The sequence below is a fragment of the Nannobrachium achirus genome (genome assembly GCF_963921795.1).
Source record: "Nannobrachium achirus genome assembly, chromosome: 7".
NCBI classification, from domain to species: domain Eukaryota; kingdom Metazoa; phylum Chordata; class Actinopteri; order Myctophiformes; family Myctophidae; genus Nannobrachium; species Nannobrachium achirus.
Genome location: NC_137816.1, coordinates 11,512,544 through 11,532,330, shown reverse-complemented (window position 1 = coordinate 11,532,330; position 19,787 = coordinate 11,512,544). Strand labels below are relative to the sequence as shown.

Sequence of the window (19,787 nt, the reverse complement as noted above, 5' to 3'; positions counted from 1 at the left end):
ATCCTGGGCTTTTTATTATTCCATAGAAATTTGTTGCAAATTTGGTCAAATTGTTTAAAGTAGTGCAGTGGAATTTTAACCGGGAGAGCCTGAAGCAGATAGTTAAGTCTCGGAGCGCAGTTCATCTTGATAATGTTCGCCTTACCCCACATTGAGAGATACAGAGATGACCATCGCTCTACGTCAGTCCGTAACTTATCCAGTAAAGGTTCAATATTAGTCTTAACCAAGTCATCCAATTTAGGTGGGAAAGTTATGCCTAAATATTTTAGGCCCTTTTGGGGCCATTCAAAGGAGCCCAAATTAAACAACGTCTTAGGACAAAATGAAGAGAGAGGGAGAGCTTCAGATTTGGACCAATTCACCTTATAGCCTGAGATAGATGAGAACTTATCGATAATGTTGAATAGCACCGGGAGGGATCGCTCTGGTTCAGAGACAAAAAGGAGGATGTCGTCGGCATAAAGCATCAGCTTATGCGTTGAGTGTCCCATTATTATACCTGGAAATGCCTGTTCTCTACGAATAGCCGCGGCTAAAGGTTCAAGGGCGACGGCGAAGAGCAGGGGAGAGGCTGGATCTCCCTGTCTGGTCCCTCTACCCAGCTGAAAAGGGGATGATATAATACCGTTGGTTAAGACCGAGGCAGTGGGAAGAGTATATATAAGTTTTATCCAATTGATGAATTTTTCGCTAAAACCAAAACTTTCCAAAGTGGAAAGCAGGTACAGCCACTCTACACGATCGAATGCCTTCTCCGCATCTAAAGAAATGGCCGCCAAGGGGGCGGAGTCATCTTGGGTGGTCCACATTATGTCAATCAGACGTCTAATATTGTCAGAGGAAGTGCGAGAGCGAATAAACCCGACTTGGTCTGGGTGGATAAGGGTCGTAATAACCTTGTCCAGGCGGTTAGCCAATATTTTCGAGAATATTTTACTGTCACATGATGTTAAACTAATTGGTCTGTAGTTTTTACACTCTAACGGATCCCTTCCTGCCTTAGGAATGAGTGTAATAACTGCTTCAGTTAGTGAAGGAGGAAAGTGACCCTCCGACAGTGCCTCATCATACATTTTCAATAATAGCGGAGCTAGCTCCTCAGCGTAAGCCTTAAAGAACTCAGCCGTGAATCCGTCCAGACCAGGAGCTTTACACGTAGGCAGAAGTTTGATAATGTCTATAATTTCGCTTATAGTAATTGGCACATCCAGACGAGCAGTTTGGTCCTCTGACAGTTTTGGCAAGTCTAAGGTCGTTAGAAATGAGTCAATTTCGTCTTTGTCCACTCGTGACTCAGAAGTGTAAAGGTGTTTGTAAAAATCTCTGAACGCATAATTAATCCCTCTGGGGTCCGTGATAAGATTGCTGTCGTCGTCCCTAATAGCAGGGATTGCACTCATAGCCTCTCTTTGTTTTATGTATCTGGCGAGTAATCTTCCGGCTTTATCACCCTCCTCAAAATATTTCTGCCTAGCCCGGAATAGACTGAATTCCGCCTTCTGAGTCATAATAAGGTTGAAATCATATTTGAGTTTAGTTAAATCAGCCAAATTTTCCGTAGACATATCATTTTTGAATTTAGTTTCCGCACAACCAATCTTGCGTTCCAATTCTAGGAGCCTAGCCGCATTCTCTTTTTTTTTGTACGCCGCATGTTGAATTATGTGGCCTCGGAGAAAAGCCTTCAAGGCCTCCCAGGCGATCCCAGCCGATGGAGCAGAGGGCACGTTGGTTTCTATGTACAGGTTAATCTGTGCTCTCAATGATTCCTTAAAGGTCTCGTCCAAAAGCAGGCTAGAATTGAGTCTCCATCTGACAGATCTCTCAGGCTTACGAAATGACGACAGGTTTAAGTAAATTGGGCTGTGATCTGAAATAATTCTATTGCCTATTTCAGTTGTCACTACTGATGATACATAAGACTGCGAGACTAAAAAATAATCAATTCTACTAAAGGAGCCGTGAGGGGAACTATAAAAAGTATATTCTCTTTCCATTGGATGCATTAGACGCCATATATCTACCAAACCAAGTTCCGTTGTCATATCATTTAGAGCAACCTGCGCCCTGGATAAGCGGGGAGCTGACGAGCTACGGTCAAGTATATTATCCCGGACTTCATTGAGATCGGAGCCAAGAATAATAGGATGATCCCCCATTTCTCCAATCATCCGTTCAAGAACACCAAAAAATGAGGGGTCATCTACGTTGGGAGCATACACATTAGCTAATATCACAACGTTCCCTTGGATTTGACACAATGTTAACACAATTCTTCCCTCCTCGTCCCTGCTCTCCTTGATACATTTAAATTGCAGATGTTTACTAATCAGTGTGACCACCCCTCTGCTACGACTATTTCCCCAGGCTGCTCCCACAAATCCTACCCAGTCCCTACATAACTTCTTTGTCTCTTGAGTAAGTAAATGGGTCTCCTGCATGAACACAATATCACATTTTTTGGATTTAACAAAGGTCAAAACTTTTTTCCTTTTAACCACGTCATTGAGACCTTTGACGTTCCAGCTCATGAGCTTCAACCCACTTGAAGTGCCGGTTGACACAAGGTCAGCCAGCTAGTGCAGAGGTCTAACTGCAACTCCCCTCCCCTGTGCTTGCTTAGCTTGAAATATACATTATACAAAAAACACATAGACATACACTGAACAAAAAAAACAGCAGACACCCCCCTCCCTGACCGTCTGGTAAACCAGGCATAATCCCTGCCCTTAGATTGGTCCATGACTCCCTCCAACAGCTGCCTGAAATCGAACCCTCCCACACCCGCCCCACATCCACTAATCTAACCCCAGCTGGGCGGGAAGGGGTGGGTGAAACGTCCCCCCCCCCCCCCCGCTCCATCATTAACCATCGTATATTATAGTAAAGAAACAAAAATTATAATGATTGTAAAGTACACCCACCGACCTCATTCGATTTTTAATTATGCCCAAATTAGTAGTGCCGCTAGGACCCTGGATCATTCAGTCTAGCTCCCTCATATACCCGCATACACACACATGCACGCCCAGACTAACATACAGAGTGTGGGGCCAATAGCTTCATCCCCCACTTTATATAAGGCAAAGAACGAAAAGGAGATGGAAAACGTTGTTGGCCCCCGCCTACAATCTCGCACGCACATGTGCGCACGCACGCACGCACACACCCACACACACCCACACCCACACACACACACACACACACACACACACACACACACACCAGGACCCAGCAGCCGCTACTCTCATTTGCAATTTCCCATCAAACAGCCAGCCCTGAATTGAGCCTGCTGCAACAGCCCTGAGAGTATCCCCGTTTTATCGGGGCCTCTTTTAGACCCTATGTGCAGTTGTGCACCTAACCCCTCAAACAAAAAATAAATAAAAATAAAACAACAGTTTACCTATATAAATGGGAGGCTCTTATGAACTGTCCCCCCATGCGCACACACACACATACACACAGAGAAGGCATACACACACACACCCAGACAAATAACTCAACATTAATCTGAAGTATTTTCATACTAAACAAACCCAAGCACACAGATACACACAGAACACATACCCACACACACACTCCCACAGACACAAATGCTGGCTGAGCGACAACGTGAGTACACTGCATGAATTTACACTATCTAACCACCAGGTGACGACCCCTTCCATGTTTAGAAGGGTCAGAGGCCGTAACCTAGCAACAGAAGAGGCCATGTGCTTTGAGCAGCTGTAGCTTGTAGTTTTGATCAGAAGGAATGCACACACGCCCCCTAGTTACCGGGCAGGCCTCTTCCCCTTAAGACATAACTCCATGACGTCACTCATTCACACCCTCCCTTCACTCATACACAGTGCGCATGGCTTCGCAGCCCCAAGGAACCAGCCATACGGTTCACGTTTAACCCCACCTCATCTCAGGTCTAAATTGAATCCTTGAATTAGATTAAACACTTTGTTGAACACAACATTCACCTAGTTACTTCTTCATAACTAAAAATTGTTACAGAAACACAATAGAATAAAAACTGAGGATGAAAGGTAAGAAATAAGAAAAATAAAAGATAAAAGCTATACATATATATATATAAATATCCACCTATACACACATACGTACATACATACATAGATCCACAAACCCATAAGTATAAAAATAAATACAGAAATAAAAATAAAAATATATAAAGTAAATTATAAAAAGATTCACCCCAGGCATGGGCCCCAGAATGAGTATATAATATGGCCTGCCTTAATACAGAGCACTCTTAAGTCACCAACATGAAACATGTTACCTATAGCAAAATACAAAATGAAAAAGAACCAAGATCTAAGACTAGGCCAAGTTTTAACATTGCCCCACCAGTTCTATCCTATACTATCCCTTACGAAACAGAATGGTAGCCTAGCTACACTTATTATAAAAAGTAAATACAATTAGCTTAAAAGCTAGGGAAACAGTAAAAATAGAAACTAAGGAATATAAAATGAGACCAAAAGAAAAAGAAACAAGGAAACAAAAATAGACTTGATTAAGGCATTAAAAGAAAAGGGTCATTGTAAATTAAACAAACAAAAGAAAATCAAAACAAAGAGAGAGGGTTAAGTAGAATAAATAAAAAATGTAGGTACTTGTACTCAAAGAGCTACCACAGCATCAGCGTGCGAAGATCACCCCAAGGATCGGATGAAGACCATGGCCTTTGAAGCATCTTCAAAGCGGCGCTTCCCCTGCGGCGTCCGAATGACCAGGACCGCAGGGAATTCCAGGGAGAAACGCACTCCCAAACCGTGGAGTGCTTTCTTGCTCTCCTTGAACTTGAATCGCCTCTCCATGACGAGCTTGGAGTAGTCGGCGAACACCATGATGTGATGGTCGTTCCATACGACGTTGCCCATCTTCCGTGCTGCGTCGGCGACCAGGTTCCTATCCTGGAATCTCAGGAATCTGGCGATGATGGTTCTCCCAGCCGCAGGTTGACCACCGCCGCCGTCTGCGCCGCCCGTCTCCCCGTCTCGTAGTGGGCCGGTTCGATGTGCCCTCTGGAACTCCAGACCGTGAGGGAACTGTATGTTCAGCAGAGTTGGTAATGTGTCGCACAGAAACTTGATGACGTCACCCTGCTCGCAATGAGGTGGAAATCCAACTAGTCTTAGGTTTAAACGCCTTTCCCGGTTCTCAATGTCGTCCAATTTCAGTCGTAGAGCATCTAATTCAGCTGAGGAGGTTCCCGGTTCAGCGGCCCGTATGTCGTCGACCGCCTCCTCCAGCGAAACCACCCGTCTTTCCACCTCGGAAATGCGGTTAGCTATGTCAGCTAGCTTGCTATCTGTAGCTTTCGTCGTCACACTAATAGCCTCCAACTTTTTATCATGAGCCTCGGATTTCGCCAAAATAAGTGCAGTGAGTTTCTCAAACTCCTTACTCACGTCCCCAGACATCCCCCTGTTGCGAGTGTCCACGGTTTTATCTTCCAGTCGTGTCGGAGCCGGAGATGGGGGGAATAAGTACACTCTCTGCGAGTTACCCTGTGTTTGGTCGACGCTAGCCTCGTTGTTAGCCGCGTTGCTAGCTCCTCGTGTGTTGACCGACGACGTCACGCTTGCTTTAGCCGCATATGAGACTTTTCGTGTCTCTTGGGGCATTGTGGCACCTTATAAAGGTTTCTACAAGTCGGTTCGAAAAGTTTTTAGTTCTTTACTATTAAAAATAAGCAGAATGTGAAAAGATGTGAGAGCCGTTCTCCTCTACGCAGCCATCTTGGTTGAGCGCGTCACGTGACTCCACCATTCTTCCCTTTTTAAGAACTTTAACTTCATCTCAACTTCAACTTCATATCTCTTCATCTTCCTCAGTGAATTCATCTTTTTTTTCAGGTTTCTGTTTAGTTTAATTGAACATTAACACAAAACTCTTAAAAGGGGGGGGGGGGGGGGATCATGTAAAAATAAAAGTATAGTATAAAGAAAATACTTTTTAGTTTTTGACACATTGTCACGTTGAACTAAACGTGTGAAACATCCAAACAGAGATCTGTTATGATGACCACAGACTCAAACTGTGTCATTGTGCTTTCTAAATGTCTCTATATATAAATGATCTTCTATTTTTTGCCCCGCTATAATAAAGAGCTCCCTTGGTATTTCCCCTTAAAAGGAGGCCAGCTCCATCGTTTCATTACCAACCTCTCTGCTCCCCTTTCTGACGTCAGCAATACCTGCTGTTCCTCTCTCTCTCTCTCTCTCTCTCACTGCCTGTGACTGTCTCTCTCTCTCTCTCTCTCTCTCTCTCTCTCAATATGTCTGTCCCTATGTCTGTCCCTCTCTCTCTCTCTCTCTCTCTCTCTCTCTCTCTCTCTCTCTCTCTCTCTCTCTCTCTCCCCCCGTTATTTCACACCATGGATGATTCTGATTCCCTCGCCCTCGTTGACCTTATCACCCCGGCGACAGCTCCTCCCCTGACGACGGTCTTGAGTTTGATTGACGCTTAGAGGCTCCTCCCCCCCGAGCTGCGCTGCTTCCTGAAAGCCTTCTCCTCCTAAACACGCTGAAACCACTCTGACGTTAAAATCAGCCCCGGGTGTGCTTCAGTTAATGTCATGCACCTAACGCACACACACACACACACACACGTGCACGCACACAGGCATGCACACAGACTATTACAGTACCTGACGGTAACCCATTAATGTTCAGTGGTTTACTGTCACAGACCCTCTGCTGTGTCTTATAAAATGTCAGCCGTCTGTGTCTCTGCCTTATGCACAAGTCTGTCTGTCTGTCTGTCTGTCTGTCTGTCTGTCTGTCTGTCTGTCTGCGTGCCTGTGTGTCGGCGTGTCTGCTTGAATGCTAGCAGGCTGTCTTGGAGACTCAGTGGCCAGCAATATTGTCATTTTGCTTGTCTGCACTTGACGCATATCATTTTGTGAGTCTATCGATGTAAATTTCTCTGTGTCTGTCTCCATTTTGTCCTTCAATGTTTTAGTATTTAATGTAAAACCCAGAATGCTCCCCAAGTCTCACCATCAATTGTAATGAAATGAATCAACTCATACAGTATTATGCAACACCGTGGCCCAGTGACACCTAAACAAAAATAGGGTTCTTAGTTCTTACGGTATATGAACGTGGAGGAGCCATGTTGTAGTTAACTCTGAGAGTCAAGTGAACACTGTGGAACTTACTGTGTACATTGATTCACTTGAGATGAACCTCATCAGATAGTTTGAAACGGCTGTAATGCTGCAAAACTTGGTGTTACCTTTGTTGAAAATGTCGAGGCAGATGTAGAGGCAAAGACGTGTGTGTGTGCGTGCACTTGTGCGTGTGCTTGTGTGTGTGATCTTTTCATTCTTTGTAAAGCGAGGTTATCAAAGTCTATACTTGGGACCAGATCTGGTTTTGTGAACAGGAATGTTTGTGAACATTCCTCTTTACTCTCTCTAGTTTTCTTTCTCTTTGCTTCTTTCGCTATTCTCTCTCTTTCTCTCTCTCGTTGTCTGTCTGTCTGACTCCAAACACGCTTCCTTATCTCTCTCTCTCTTTTTCAATGTCCTTTCTGTGTGGTTCTCTCTCACTGCACTGTTTTTTTCATCCCCTCTCTCTCTCTCTCTGTCTCTCCGTTCTCCAGAATGAACTTATCCAAGGTTCCTGTGAACAGCAGCAGTGAAGACAGCTCCAAGTCGTTTGTTAAATGTGGCGCGGGCGCCTGGAGAATGCAGCAGAACTACGACACACTGGAGGCCAACGCACATGCCCTCTACAACCCCAGGTAACGCAGCTCCCCGCTGCAGCAACGCCCCTTTAAAACACTAAAGACCTGGGATTGTTTCATACTTTAAAAGCGAACATTTCGTCGTTGTCGGGTGAAAACCTTGTATGTCCAAAACCGTTCGTTTTGTATTTATCATTTTAAAAACCATCTAAACTAGTGAAAACAGCCGATCTACAAGCACACAACGCCTCGCACCGCGAGGCGTTGTGTGCTTGTAGATCTGCTGTTTTCACTACCTTTGTGTGACGGCCTCGTGTGATGAAGCAGTGCTTTACTTTGTGAAAAAAAAACATACAAATTTGAAACTTGGAGATACGAGGTTTCTGCCCGACAGTGACGATTTGTAACTCAAACATTTGCTTCTGGGGGGATCCCTGGAACAACATGTTTTGAGATGGGGGTCCTCGGCCAAATACATATTATTCTAGGGGTCCTTGACATGAAACGGATTGAGGATTTAGAAGACATTTGTAGAATCGGGTCAAAAATATCATAAGACTTGCACTCATTTTCATGATTCTTTTCTAGCTCGCAGCGTGGCACTCTGCGCTGTGACCTTGTATATCTGCTATGTTTCACTATTTAAAGCATACAATAATGGTTGAAGTAATAATGCGTTCCCTGTCTAAATGGGTTAACCACTTCAACCCTCTTTTTTTCTGTCTACACCAAATCACCTCGCCAAAAATAGCCGATCTACAAGCTCCGCTTTTGGCGAATATTCCCCCAGTATTAATGCTGGAGTTCAAGTGTTTAACGTTACACCCGACCAATCCGAACCCAGATGAGAGACAACGACGGGCTTTAAATCTGGAATGTGTCTATAGTGTGAATGCACTATAGACCCATGTGGGTGCACCGTTTACCCTTTTAAATGGACATATTGAACATATTGATCAGAGGTGTAAAATACGTATTGTGTATCTTTCGGGACCAGTCTCTTTGACCATTGAGGTCATCTCTGTGGTCTCTGTGGTTGTGCACATGCAGTATGTGTCTTATGCATACTGTAGGGGTGTGTGTGTGTGTGTGTGTGTGTGTGTGTGTGTGTGTGTGTGTGTGTGTGTGTGTGTGTGTGTGTGTGTGTGTGTGTGTGTGTGTGTGTGTGTGTGTGTGTCTCGTTTTTCTTTTTTTTTTGTGCACGTGGCTGTAGGGGCTGATGCCTGTGAATATGTGTGTTGCCATCTGTCTACCTGCTACCGTGTGTGTGTGTGTGTGTGTGTGTGTGTGTGTGTGTGTGTGTGTGTGTGTGTGTGTGTGTGTGTGTGTGTGTGTGTGTGTGTGTGTGTGTGTGCGCGTAGGGGGGTGCATACATGCACCAGCTTGTGTGTGCACGTATACGGGCCCTCCAATGAGCAGGGGTCCACCACCATCTCAATCTGGGGCATTCAGTCAGACACCTTCCTTTATTTAGACTGTCCCAGCAAATGAAGTGGAAAGACAAAGATGGAGAGGGAGAGAGGGAGAGGGAGAGAGAGAGAGGGAGAGAGAGGGAGAGGGAAAGGGAGAGGGAAAGGGAGAGGGAGAGAGGGGGAGAGAGGGAGAGAGGGAGAGGGAGAGGGAGAGGGAGAGGGAGAGAGAGGGAGAGAGAGAGAGGGAGGGAGAGGGAGAGGGAGAGAAACAGTGAGTTTGTCAAGGTAATGTTGATGCTAGTCTAGAGTGAGCACCAGGATACAAAAGGAATGCATAGGAAAGAAACAGAAAGGAGAGAGAGACGATTAAAGGAAGCAATTGACCTACTACAGTATGTAAATCGATGCAGTTTGTCTATATTCCAATTTCTTTTCACTTATAACTCCATTATTTTCTCGTGTTTTCAGGTCAAAATACCACATAGATAGACTACATAAAGCGCGCACACACACACACACACACGACACGCGCACACACACACACACACACACACACACACACACACACACACATGCACGCACACACACCTAACAGGAGAGCAGTAATGTTACACAGCAGTAACAGTCAGTCCAGTGGCTCAGATTGACAGCTGAGTCACCAGGCTAGTGTTGACGTGGAGTAAAATTCCAGAGCGTAAGCACATTTTGGGCTTATATTGCGTGGCAACCAAATTTTTGTTGCAAGAAGTAAAAACTTGATCCGTGGAGTCTTAAAATAGTTCCAGAGGATTCAGTGTTGAAGATGTGAAACGGATAGAATGCTATCCTGGCGACGTGAGGGGAAGCTATAGCAACATACACTTACAGTACAGTACACCCCGTTTATACTTAGTTGCACCGTGGCGTCCGGAAAACGCCAGTCTACAGGCTCACAAAGTATCAGTGCAACACATGAGCTTGTAGATCTGCCTTTTTCTGTGCACGCACACAAAGAGCGCAATATAACACAGGCTTCAATCAAATCAATTGGAAAAAAAAAAATTATTTGTGTGTGTGTGTGTGTGTGTGTGTGTGTGTGTGTGTGTGTGTGTGTGCGTGCAACTGACCGACCGACCGTGCGTGTGCACTGTAGACTGGGTCTTCAAGTTGAAGCATCTTACTCCAATAGGATTTCTGGGTTAGTCTGGGTCAAGCCAATTAGGGGACTGGCATGCCACTCGCGTGCAGGCTCTCAGCCAATCAAGCAACAAGCATGTGTGTACTGTGTGTGTGTGTGTGTGTGTGTGTGTGTGTGTGTGTGTGTGTGTGTGTGTGTGTGTGTGTGTGTGTGTGTGTGTGTGTGTGTGTGTGTGTGTGTGTGTGTGTGTGTTGGCACAGTGAGGTCTGGTGATGAGAGGTGTGGAAAGGTTTGCCAGGGGCTAGGGAGTCACGGCATGACTCGAGGTCACACACACATACACACACAGACACACACAGACACACACACACACACACACACACACACACACACACTGCACACCCACTCTGCTGTGGAGACGTGTTGGAAAGTTAGGATACAAGTTAAAGCAAATCATAATGTAAAATGTATGTTAAAATGTTCTCCAACTAAACCTTTTCCCAGGATCACATGATGCTTGTTTCAAACTGATGGTGTGCCTATAATATCAAACAGACATGATATTAAAGAGTTTCATTTAAATCAAAATGAAATCACACTATATGTAATACACATTCACCTGATTGATTCATTGATCGCATACTTTATTAACAGTTTGCAGAAATGATTTATGCAAAATGATGCTTAAAGGATAACCCAAAAAAGCCTATAAGGCTTATTTCCATTGCGGTTCTGCTTATTCAATTAATTTAAAGACAAACAATAATAGCAATAATGCAAAAACATCATATAAACAGGGTTCCTACGGTCATGAAATTCCTGGAAATATTTTGAAATTAGAAAAATATTTTTCCAGTACTGGAAAAGTTTTGGAATTGATCAAGGGTCCTGGAAGGTCCTGGAAAAAATAGCTATGCATTGTCTTTGGTTATTGATTTTGTTAATACCTCTGAAATTACAAATTTAACATTGGCCAAATTGTCTACATGCTCACAACGCCTCGCAACGCGAGGCGTTGTGAGCATGTAGATCGGCTATTTTCACAATAAAACCATGTTATACAAAATTCCTCAACTCGTAGTGCTCGTCAGGGTGCCGGGGTCCCCAGTTCAAATATGATTTTTTCGGGGGTCACGGCCTGAAAAGGTTGAGAACCACTGGCATACACTCTTTGGGCATTGCACATAGGAGTAAGCGACTTGTTAATGAGCTGAATTATTGTTATATAGTCCTGGAAATTGGGTTAAATATTCTGGAAAAGTTTTGGAAAAGTTTTGGAAATTAATTGGTAAAAATGGGTGGGAACGCCTGTATAAACGAGTAGTAAGCAAAAAGAGAATATCTACACTAAAGAGTCGGGGGTGGGGCGGTCATTGCTTTTAACAGGGGCCATGCAGTTACAAATACTCCTGTACCTGTACTGTAATTACTCTTTTAGATTGGTTTTGAAGGAGGATAGGGACTGTGAGTCACTCCACATTCCACATGTTGGTGGCTCAGAAGTAGAATGAATTTAATAATCATCTCTCACTATTAATATCTGTTGATTTAGATATTTTCACAGGATTTGGTGTGCACTATACCATTTACACTCTCCCTCTATACTAGCTACGCGTCCTTCAAACACACACACACACACACACACACACACACACACACACACACACACACACACACACACACACACACACACACACACACACACACACACACCCTCTCTCTCTCTCTCTCTCTCTCTCTCTCTTTCTCTCTCTCTCTCTGTGTGTTATAGTATAATTTACTTTAATTTCTATATATTATTGTATTAATATACTAAGATATTCCTATGATGTTTTAATGGAAATGTTCTCTTTTTATTCAGGTCATCAAGCCATCCACACACACACACACACACACACACACACACACACACACACACACACACACACACACGCCCACCAGCGCACGCACACACACACACACACACACACACACACACACACACACACACACACACACACACACACACACACACACACACACACTGTAAACTGAGCCCAAAGTAATCATAATGATAAAGCAGATTGCCTTAACACACAGATGGACCTCGCAATACATCTGTGTCTGTGTGTGTGTGTGTGTGTGTGTGTGTGTGTGTGTGTGTGTGTGTGTGTGTGTGTGTGTGTGTGTGTGTGTGTGTGTGTGTGTGTGTGTGTGTGTGTGTGTGTGCGTGCGTGCGTGCGCGCGTGCGTGCGTGCGCTGGTGTGTGTGTGTGTGTGTGTGTGTGTGTGTGTGTGTGTGTGTGTGTGTGTGTGTGTGCGTGTGCGTGCGCTGGTGGGCGTGTGTGTTTGTTTGTGGGTGTGTGTGTGTGTATGGACAACGCTGATTGGATTGCAGATTTATAGAAGAGGATTATTGTTGGGCAGAAAGAGAGAGAGAGACAGACAGACAGACAGTCAGAGAGACATCTCACCTCTCCTTATGTAACGTCCACCCCCTATGCACACACATACACCAGAGGTTTCCATATATATATCACAGTTAGTTTGAGATTCAGTTAGATTGAGAACGGGAGCGCTCGTTTTTGGGCACAAGGTGGAGCAGGAATAATTCGACTGAGGTTAGGATTAGGGTTAGGTTTAGGCATAGTTTTACTGAGGTTAGGGTTAGGATTAGGGTTACGTTTAGGCACAGTTTTACTGAGGTTAGGGTTAGGTTTAGGCATGGTTTTACTGAGGTTAGGGTTAGGTTTAGGAATAGTAGCATTCATCAGGTTAGCATTCACCAGCGTGGGACTAATGCATGGGCTTCTTCCACATCCAGGTGAACTAAAACAAGCGCTCCTTTCCCAATCTAACTGGTTACTCAAACACTGTATACATATACTGTAACTGATTAACTATGGAATTATTTAGATTGGTCATTTCAACACAACTCTCCGCCCACTCTGTACTACTAGTCATATGTTATCTGATGGACGATAGATCCAAACAATGATTCAAACTAGATAGAAAGAGAACCTGTGCATGGGCCTGTCGGGATGATGGGGAATAAACACATGTCAGTCATTGCCAGAAAAGGCTGTGCAATTTGCCTAGGCAGTGGCTCATATTGCACAACATCAGGGTGAGAGCAAGAGTGTGAGAGAGACAGAGGGAGAGCAAAAGAGAGTTGAAAGCCATCTTACCTTTCTCACAAAGATATACTGAGAAATTGGGCATAATTTAGGCATAGTTGTGAATCTTGAATAATCAAGATGAATGCAGTATTAATCTGATTAAAGATTTTAATCGCCCTAATGTTTTTGTAAAGGTTTTTGCCCTTTAAAGTTGTCAACTCCAAGATCGTTGTCAACTCCGTCAGATTTCTGAAAAACATAATTGAATCAGGCATAAACGGGTTTTTAGCTCAATCCTAAAGGTGGGGTCGGCGATAGGGCCTTTCTGTGTGGAGTTTGCATGTTCTCCCCGTGTCTCCTAGGGTTGATACCCTCACAAAAACATGCAGTAATCCTCAATAATGCCTCCCCCTGGCCAGCCGGGGCGCTTGATGGAGGGGAAAGGAACTGGTTGGAATAACGCGTTCCTTCCACGCGCTACGTTCATCCCGGGGAAATCCTCCCTGTCAGGTGAAAAGAAACAACTTGGACTACTCATGCATTGAAGGAAGCATGAGGTCAGTCCGTTGTCTCCCCAGGCGCGGCAGAGGGAGAGCAGAGCCCAGGATTACATAGGCAATTGGCACTGGGTGAAAATGGGTTACAAAATCGTGGGAAAAAAATTATAAAAAATAAAATAAAATCCTAAAGTCCCCTGTTAATCCCTGGTTTTAGCTGCGGAAGCTCTGGTAAGCTTGCTATTTTTTTTGATAAATGCACTAAATATCATTACTATCTGGTGTGTTCCAACCATAACATGTTAACTCAGTCAGTCCTTCTAAATCCAAACTAAATCAAAAATATGTGTGTAATTCTATTAGCATTATTGATCAAATACAATTTGATCAATACATTGTGTACTCACTACGACTGTGCTGAGGAATGAAGAAAAAAAATAACACAACACCATCAGACGTTAACTCAAATATTCCATTTTATGGAGTTGATATCTAATAGTGAAAAAAAAACACCACTCATATGCCAGTATTCAGGTGAGGTGCTGGAGCCAAAAAGGAGCAAAATGAAAAATAAAAGGAGTCTCAAAAATGTGCAATGACCGAAAAAGGTCCATGACCGAAAGCTTGCACTTTGTCTAAACTGAAAATGAAAACTTGATTTTGCACATTTTTCAGCGTGCCCAGACTCCTTTTATTTTTCATGGAGTTGATCTAAAAAACATGGTTTAAGTCACACATTTTCCCGGGATAATTGAAGAATATTAAAAAATATATATAAATAAATAAAGGTTTTGTCCCAATTCTCAAGAATGAAATATATATATATATATATATATATATATATATATATATATATATATATATATATATATACGCACGCACGCGCGCACACACACACACACACACACACACACGCACACACGCACACACGCACACACACACAGACAGGCAGACAGGCTGATTATGAGTGGATGTAAATGAGATTTGCTAGCAGATGGTCCAGGAGAGGCTGTGAGTTGGCCAAGCCAGAGATGGATGGATGGGAGGGATGGAGGGATGGAGGGAAAGAGAGAGACAGAGAGAGAGAGAGAGAGAGAGAGAGAGAGAGAGAGAAAGAGGAGGATAGAGGTAGGCGGGGATAGGGGAAATGAAGGGAATAGAAGAAGGAGAAGCAGTAGTACTGCCTGGCATAAGAGGTGCAAGGGAGAGTGAGGATAAACATTACTTGACTCTCTTTACCTCTCTCTCTCTCTCTCTCTCTCTCTCTCTCTCTCTCTCTCTCTCTGATGGATAGGTGTAAATCAGGACAATCCTGTACTGACAGTCCAATTTCACCAAATCTGATCTGCTTAAAGAATACAGCTTTGGTCCTCTCCTCTCCTCTCCTCTCCTCTCCTCTCCTCTCCTCTCCTCTCCTCTCCTCTCCTCTCCTCTCCATGTCATATAAAGGCCTGTCATATTTACTGGAGTAGAAATCCTCTTCTACCATCTGTTTAATAAAATGTGTTTTTAATCCGACGGTGCAATTTCCCCCCCAACACTTGTTTTATTATACTCATGTGCAATTTCATTTGATACAGTAGCTAACCCAGGCAGGCCATGTTGCGTGTGTGTGTGTGTGTGTGTGTGCGTGTGTGCGTGCGTGCGTGCGTGCGTGCGTGCGTGCGTGCGTGCGTGCGTGCGTGCGTGCGTGCGTGCGTGCGTGCGTGCGTGCGTGCGTGTGTGTGTGTGTGTGCGCGTGCGTGCGTGCGTGCGAGCGCCACAATAGTCAGTGTCAGGGCATGTTTGGAGCGGTAGTTAAACCTCCAGTGGTTAGTGATAACACTGCTAATCCACGCACACACACACATGTGCGCACCTGCAGTCGCACGTGCACACACACACAGACACACACACACACACACACACACACACACACACACACACACACACACACACACACACGGAGTGAGACATGATCACTGGGGCTTTGATGGAGTGACCTTTCCGTTCTAAATCAGCGGTCCACAGTGTCTACAGCATGTCTGTATCTTCACAGCTTCATCTGGCTTCACCTGCCTTTCATACTCTACCTTCATTTGCATTCATTCATGTTTCCATACATTCATCTGTCTGTCCCGGACATCCTCTAGGCTGTCATGTCTTACACTACACATCTTTTTTAAATAGCAGATCTACGAGCTCGCAGCTTATAGATCTGCTATTTTTAAATTGTTAAAGCATAAAATAATGGTTGAAGTGGTTTAAAATCTAAATGACACAGATATACATTCCTGGTCTAAATGGGTTAATAGCAAAAGGAAAAACTAAGTTCTCAAAATAACTTATTTTGAGAACTTAGTTTTTCCTTTTGCTATTAGCATTAGATTTGCATTAGCAAATCTGTTATTTTAAATAACAGATTTTCTAAACTACAAGCTACAACTACAACCTAGATTGATTCATTTTGAACATTTTAAATTTCTTTCATAACAAAAACAAATGTCACAGCTTGTCTGCGAGTAGACGTGTAGACGTGTACACATTTTTACGGTCTATGGGTTTGCCGCTCTGACACATCACGCTCTGGCTTCACTGTGATGTCACACTAACAGAATCCCTTTTATGCCCATATGTGGAGTTCCCTGATGTCATCAATATTAATGATGCCCTGTTAAAGAGATCCCTGTGATGCCAGGGGGAACAAATCCCTTGTATGCCCATATATGGAGATCCCTGATGTCCACATCCCTGATGTCCATGGATAATGGATCTGAGGATCCCTTTATAAGGCAGAGATATCTGGGTTGTAAGGCCAGATATCCACTCGTACGGAAGGCGATGGGGTCTCTCTACGAGAGATATTGCCAGTCTTATATAATGCTCATTTGTGTACTGTGTGATGTCATACTGATGTCAGCAGTGTGATGTCATACTGATGTGTCGCCCCTTAGGGCGAGGTCGCTTGTCGCCCTGAGGCGTCTTACTAGTAAAACTGTATTCTTCTCCAATAATTCCATGCCCAAAATAGGGACACCAGTTTGAAGCACAAGCCTTAATTATTACGTTTATCATAATAATAAATATTAACATTGATACCTTTTCCTCAACTCCTATTTATTTTAAAAGATGGAGCTAATCAAGAACGCTATGTTCTTGGTTTACCTGTGTAGTTTACTGTGGCACTACACTATTCTCTTTATATTATTATGAATTGGTGCTGGTGTTGCCAGTCATTCCCTGCAAATATGTAAACTTAACAGTGAAAATAGGCTAAACATTTGTTGAAAATGTGAGCTTTTTTATGCTTGTAGATGTCTTATTTTAGGTGAAGAGGTTTGGTGTAGAGGGATAAAAGGTGGGGACCAAGTAGAGCCTTGGGGGACTTCAGTAAAAAATAAAAAGTCTCTGTGAAACACTTGACTCCATCCTGACACATGTGGTGCATGATTTCCAATGGAACTTGTGCAATCTGTATTATGAACACAAAGTGTTATCACAGGTCACAATAGATGTCGCCAAAACCACCAAAACAGACAAGAATCAACAGGGAATTAATTAAAAGAGTGTTTTATCTGTAACTCATTTATTCCTAGTAATCTATTCACATATAATATGTTTTAGAGAGAGAGAGAGAGAGAGAGAGAGAGAGAGAGAGAGAGAGAGAGAGAGAGAGAAAGAGGTGGCATGACACGTGACAGGTCATGGACCAGTACATCCTATGTAACGCGACCCAGCTAGAGTTTAGTTGCCGTGTACATTCATTTAACGGTGGTGTGAAATCCTTGTACAGCAGCAGTGCAGACAACCTCTCTCACACAACGATAACACTCGACTGATAACAGACAGAGGAGGAGAGAGAGAGATGGGAAAGAGAAGTGGATGCAATAAGAGAAAGAGAGGTGGAGAGATGGAAGAGACGTGCTGACAAAGATAGCACGCGGCTGCAACACACTTATCAGCTCAACTCGGCAAGAAAATGACCTAAATCATCTAGATTCTCATCTGAGAGAGAGGCACGTGCGCGCACCTGTACACAGGGCCGGTTCCTGGCATAAGCAACATAAGCGGCCGCTTAGGGCCACAACCAATAAGGGGGCCACATCACAGGAAGAAGATATTTTTTAAACATATTGTTACATTATGTCATGTATCCCCTGTCCAAAAACTAGCGTTATTATTTTAATATGCGCTCCCCTTCCTCCTTCCTCATAATCCCAAACTTCACTCTAGGCCTGGCTGCCTGTACTTGATTCATGAGCAAGTCAATATGCCTCCAAAAAGAACATTTCGATCTGGTGCTACAGATTATTTTAGGTGGCCCCTCACTAACGGATGCGCGCGTACGCGCGCATCCGTTAGTGAGGGGCCACCTAAAATAATCTTGCATAGGGCCACTTGAGTCCTAGAACTGGCACTGCCTGTACAATACACATACAGTGAACACACACACACCTACACTGACGAGAAAATCTTGCACACACACGCAGGCAGGCAGCCAGGCACGCACGCACGCACACGTGCGCTTAGGATGGTTCCCGTTGAACTAAACCGTGTCAAGCCGGTTGAGGTTCTAATCTTAGTGTTCCTCTAATTCCAAACATGTACTGTACATGATGATACCGTTTGAAGAGAACAGGAAAGGAAGGATATTATTTTGTCGTGAAATTATCTACCATATCACAGTTTTAGATTGACCAGCCAGTGCAGCTGGTATTGTTTTCACCTTGTGAGAGAGAGGGGGTGGGGAGACAGACAGAAGGTTGTGTGTGTTTGTGTGTGCGTGTGTGTGTGCATGTGTGTGCGCGTGTGTGTGTGTGTGTGTGTGTGTGTGTGTGTGTGTGTGTGTGTGTGTGTGTGTGCGTGTGCGTGTGTGTGTGCTTGCGTGCGTGCGTGTCTGTGTGTGCGTGATCATCACCAAATGTGTGGTTTTGAGCAAACATGCTGTTACAGGAGGAAATACACGTCTCTCACACACACACACACGCACACACAAATTACTCCGCAAAACGCATATACGGTATATACTGTATGTCAATACCAACAGGGTAAAGGTTGACCATGCAAGAATGGTGAGGTATATTGAATAAATGAGGCACAGTTCAGCTGCTTCACCAAAATCATGCGTTCCATTGCACCATACACAACGATTTTGCATGCGTGATCCCATCACAAGATGTATGATAGTTTACGTCCCCTGTTGAACAGCATGTTCAAGACGGCAATGTTCTGTCTTCTTGTTCAGTGTGTGAGATGGAATGGTCCAGAGGAAAGCAATCTACAGTAGAGGAGGGTATGTGTGGTCTGTATGTCCATAGCTAATCTTGCAAACCGCTTAACTTGAATTTTCTGCAATGGAAGTCAATGGGGCTCTGAATTTTGAGTCAAATGTCGTGCATTGCAGTGTTGTTTATTTAGTATTGTTATTGTTGTTGCTTTGTTGGGAAATGGAGGAAGAGTGAAATTATGGTATGAAGTGGATTTTGTAACTATAGATCTTCTTGACTGAGAGGGTTTACAACTTTTAACATGCGTTCCACTTCCTTTATGTCACTTGGTGAAGGAAAACGCCTCAGTCAATACTGGACCTTCTGTGACTGTGATCTGCGGGTCAGTCCATTTCATGATGGTCGGGGTAGCTCAGTCTGTAGACTCTCTCTCACCTGTGGACCATATGGTCATGAGTAGCCAACTCAGCGTATGAGAAGCATGGCTCGGGTGCGGCAAGTAATTAATGGGAGCTTCTTCTTCTTTCGTGTATCATCGTCCTTGATGATTAGTTGGCGACATTTTTATTTCACAAGATTTCTTGTGATGCACTAGAGGGTTGCGGCCCTTCGGGCCGCTCCCATCTAGTTAAAAAAAAAAAAAAGTTAAAAAAAAAAAGTTAAAAAAAAAAAAAAAGTTAAAAAAAAAAAAAAAAAAAAAATATTGTGGCGGAACTATTGTGCCGCAGCGCACGTTTCCGGTCG

General features: G+C 43.8%; 1 protein-coding gene across 1 annotated transcript in view; it reads left to right on the top strand.

Moving 5' to 3' along the window:
- esrrga (estrogen-related receptor gamma a) overlaps positions 1–19,787 on the top strand; it is a gene marked incomplete at both ends in the record, with an annotated part of 119,855 nt that overhangs the window by 16,760 nt on the left and 83,308 nt on the right. Inside the window, 1 exon segment of the mRNA XM_080730664.1 lies at positions 7,630–7,770. Coding sequence (XP_080586790.1) covers positions 7,630–7,770 — 141 coding nt within the window.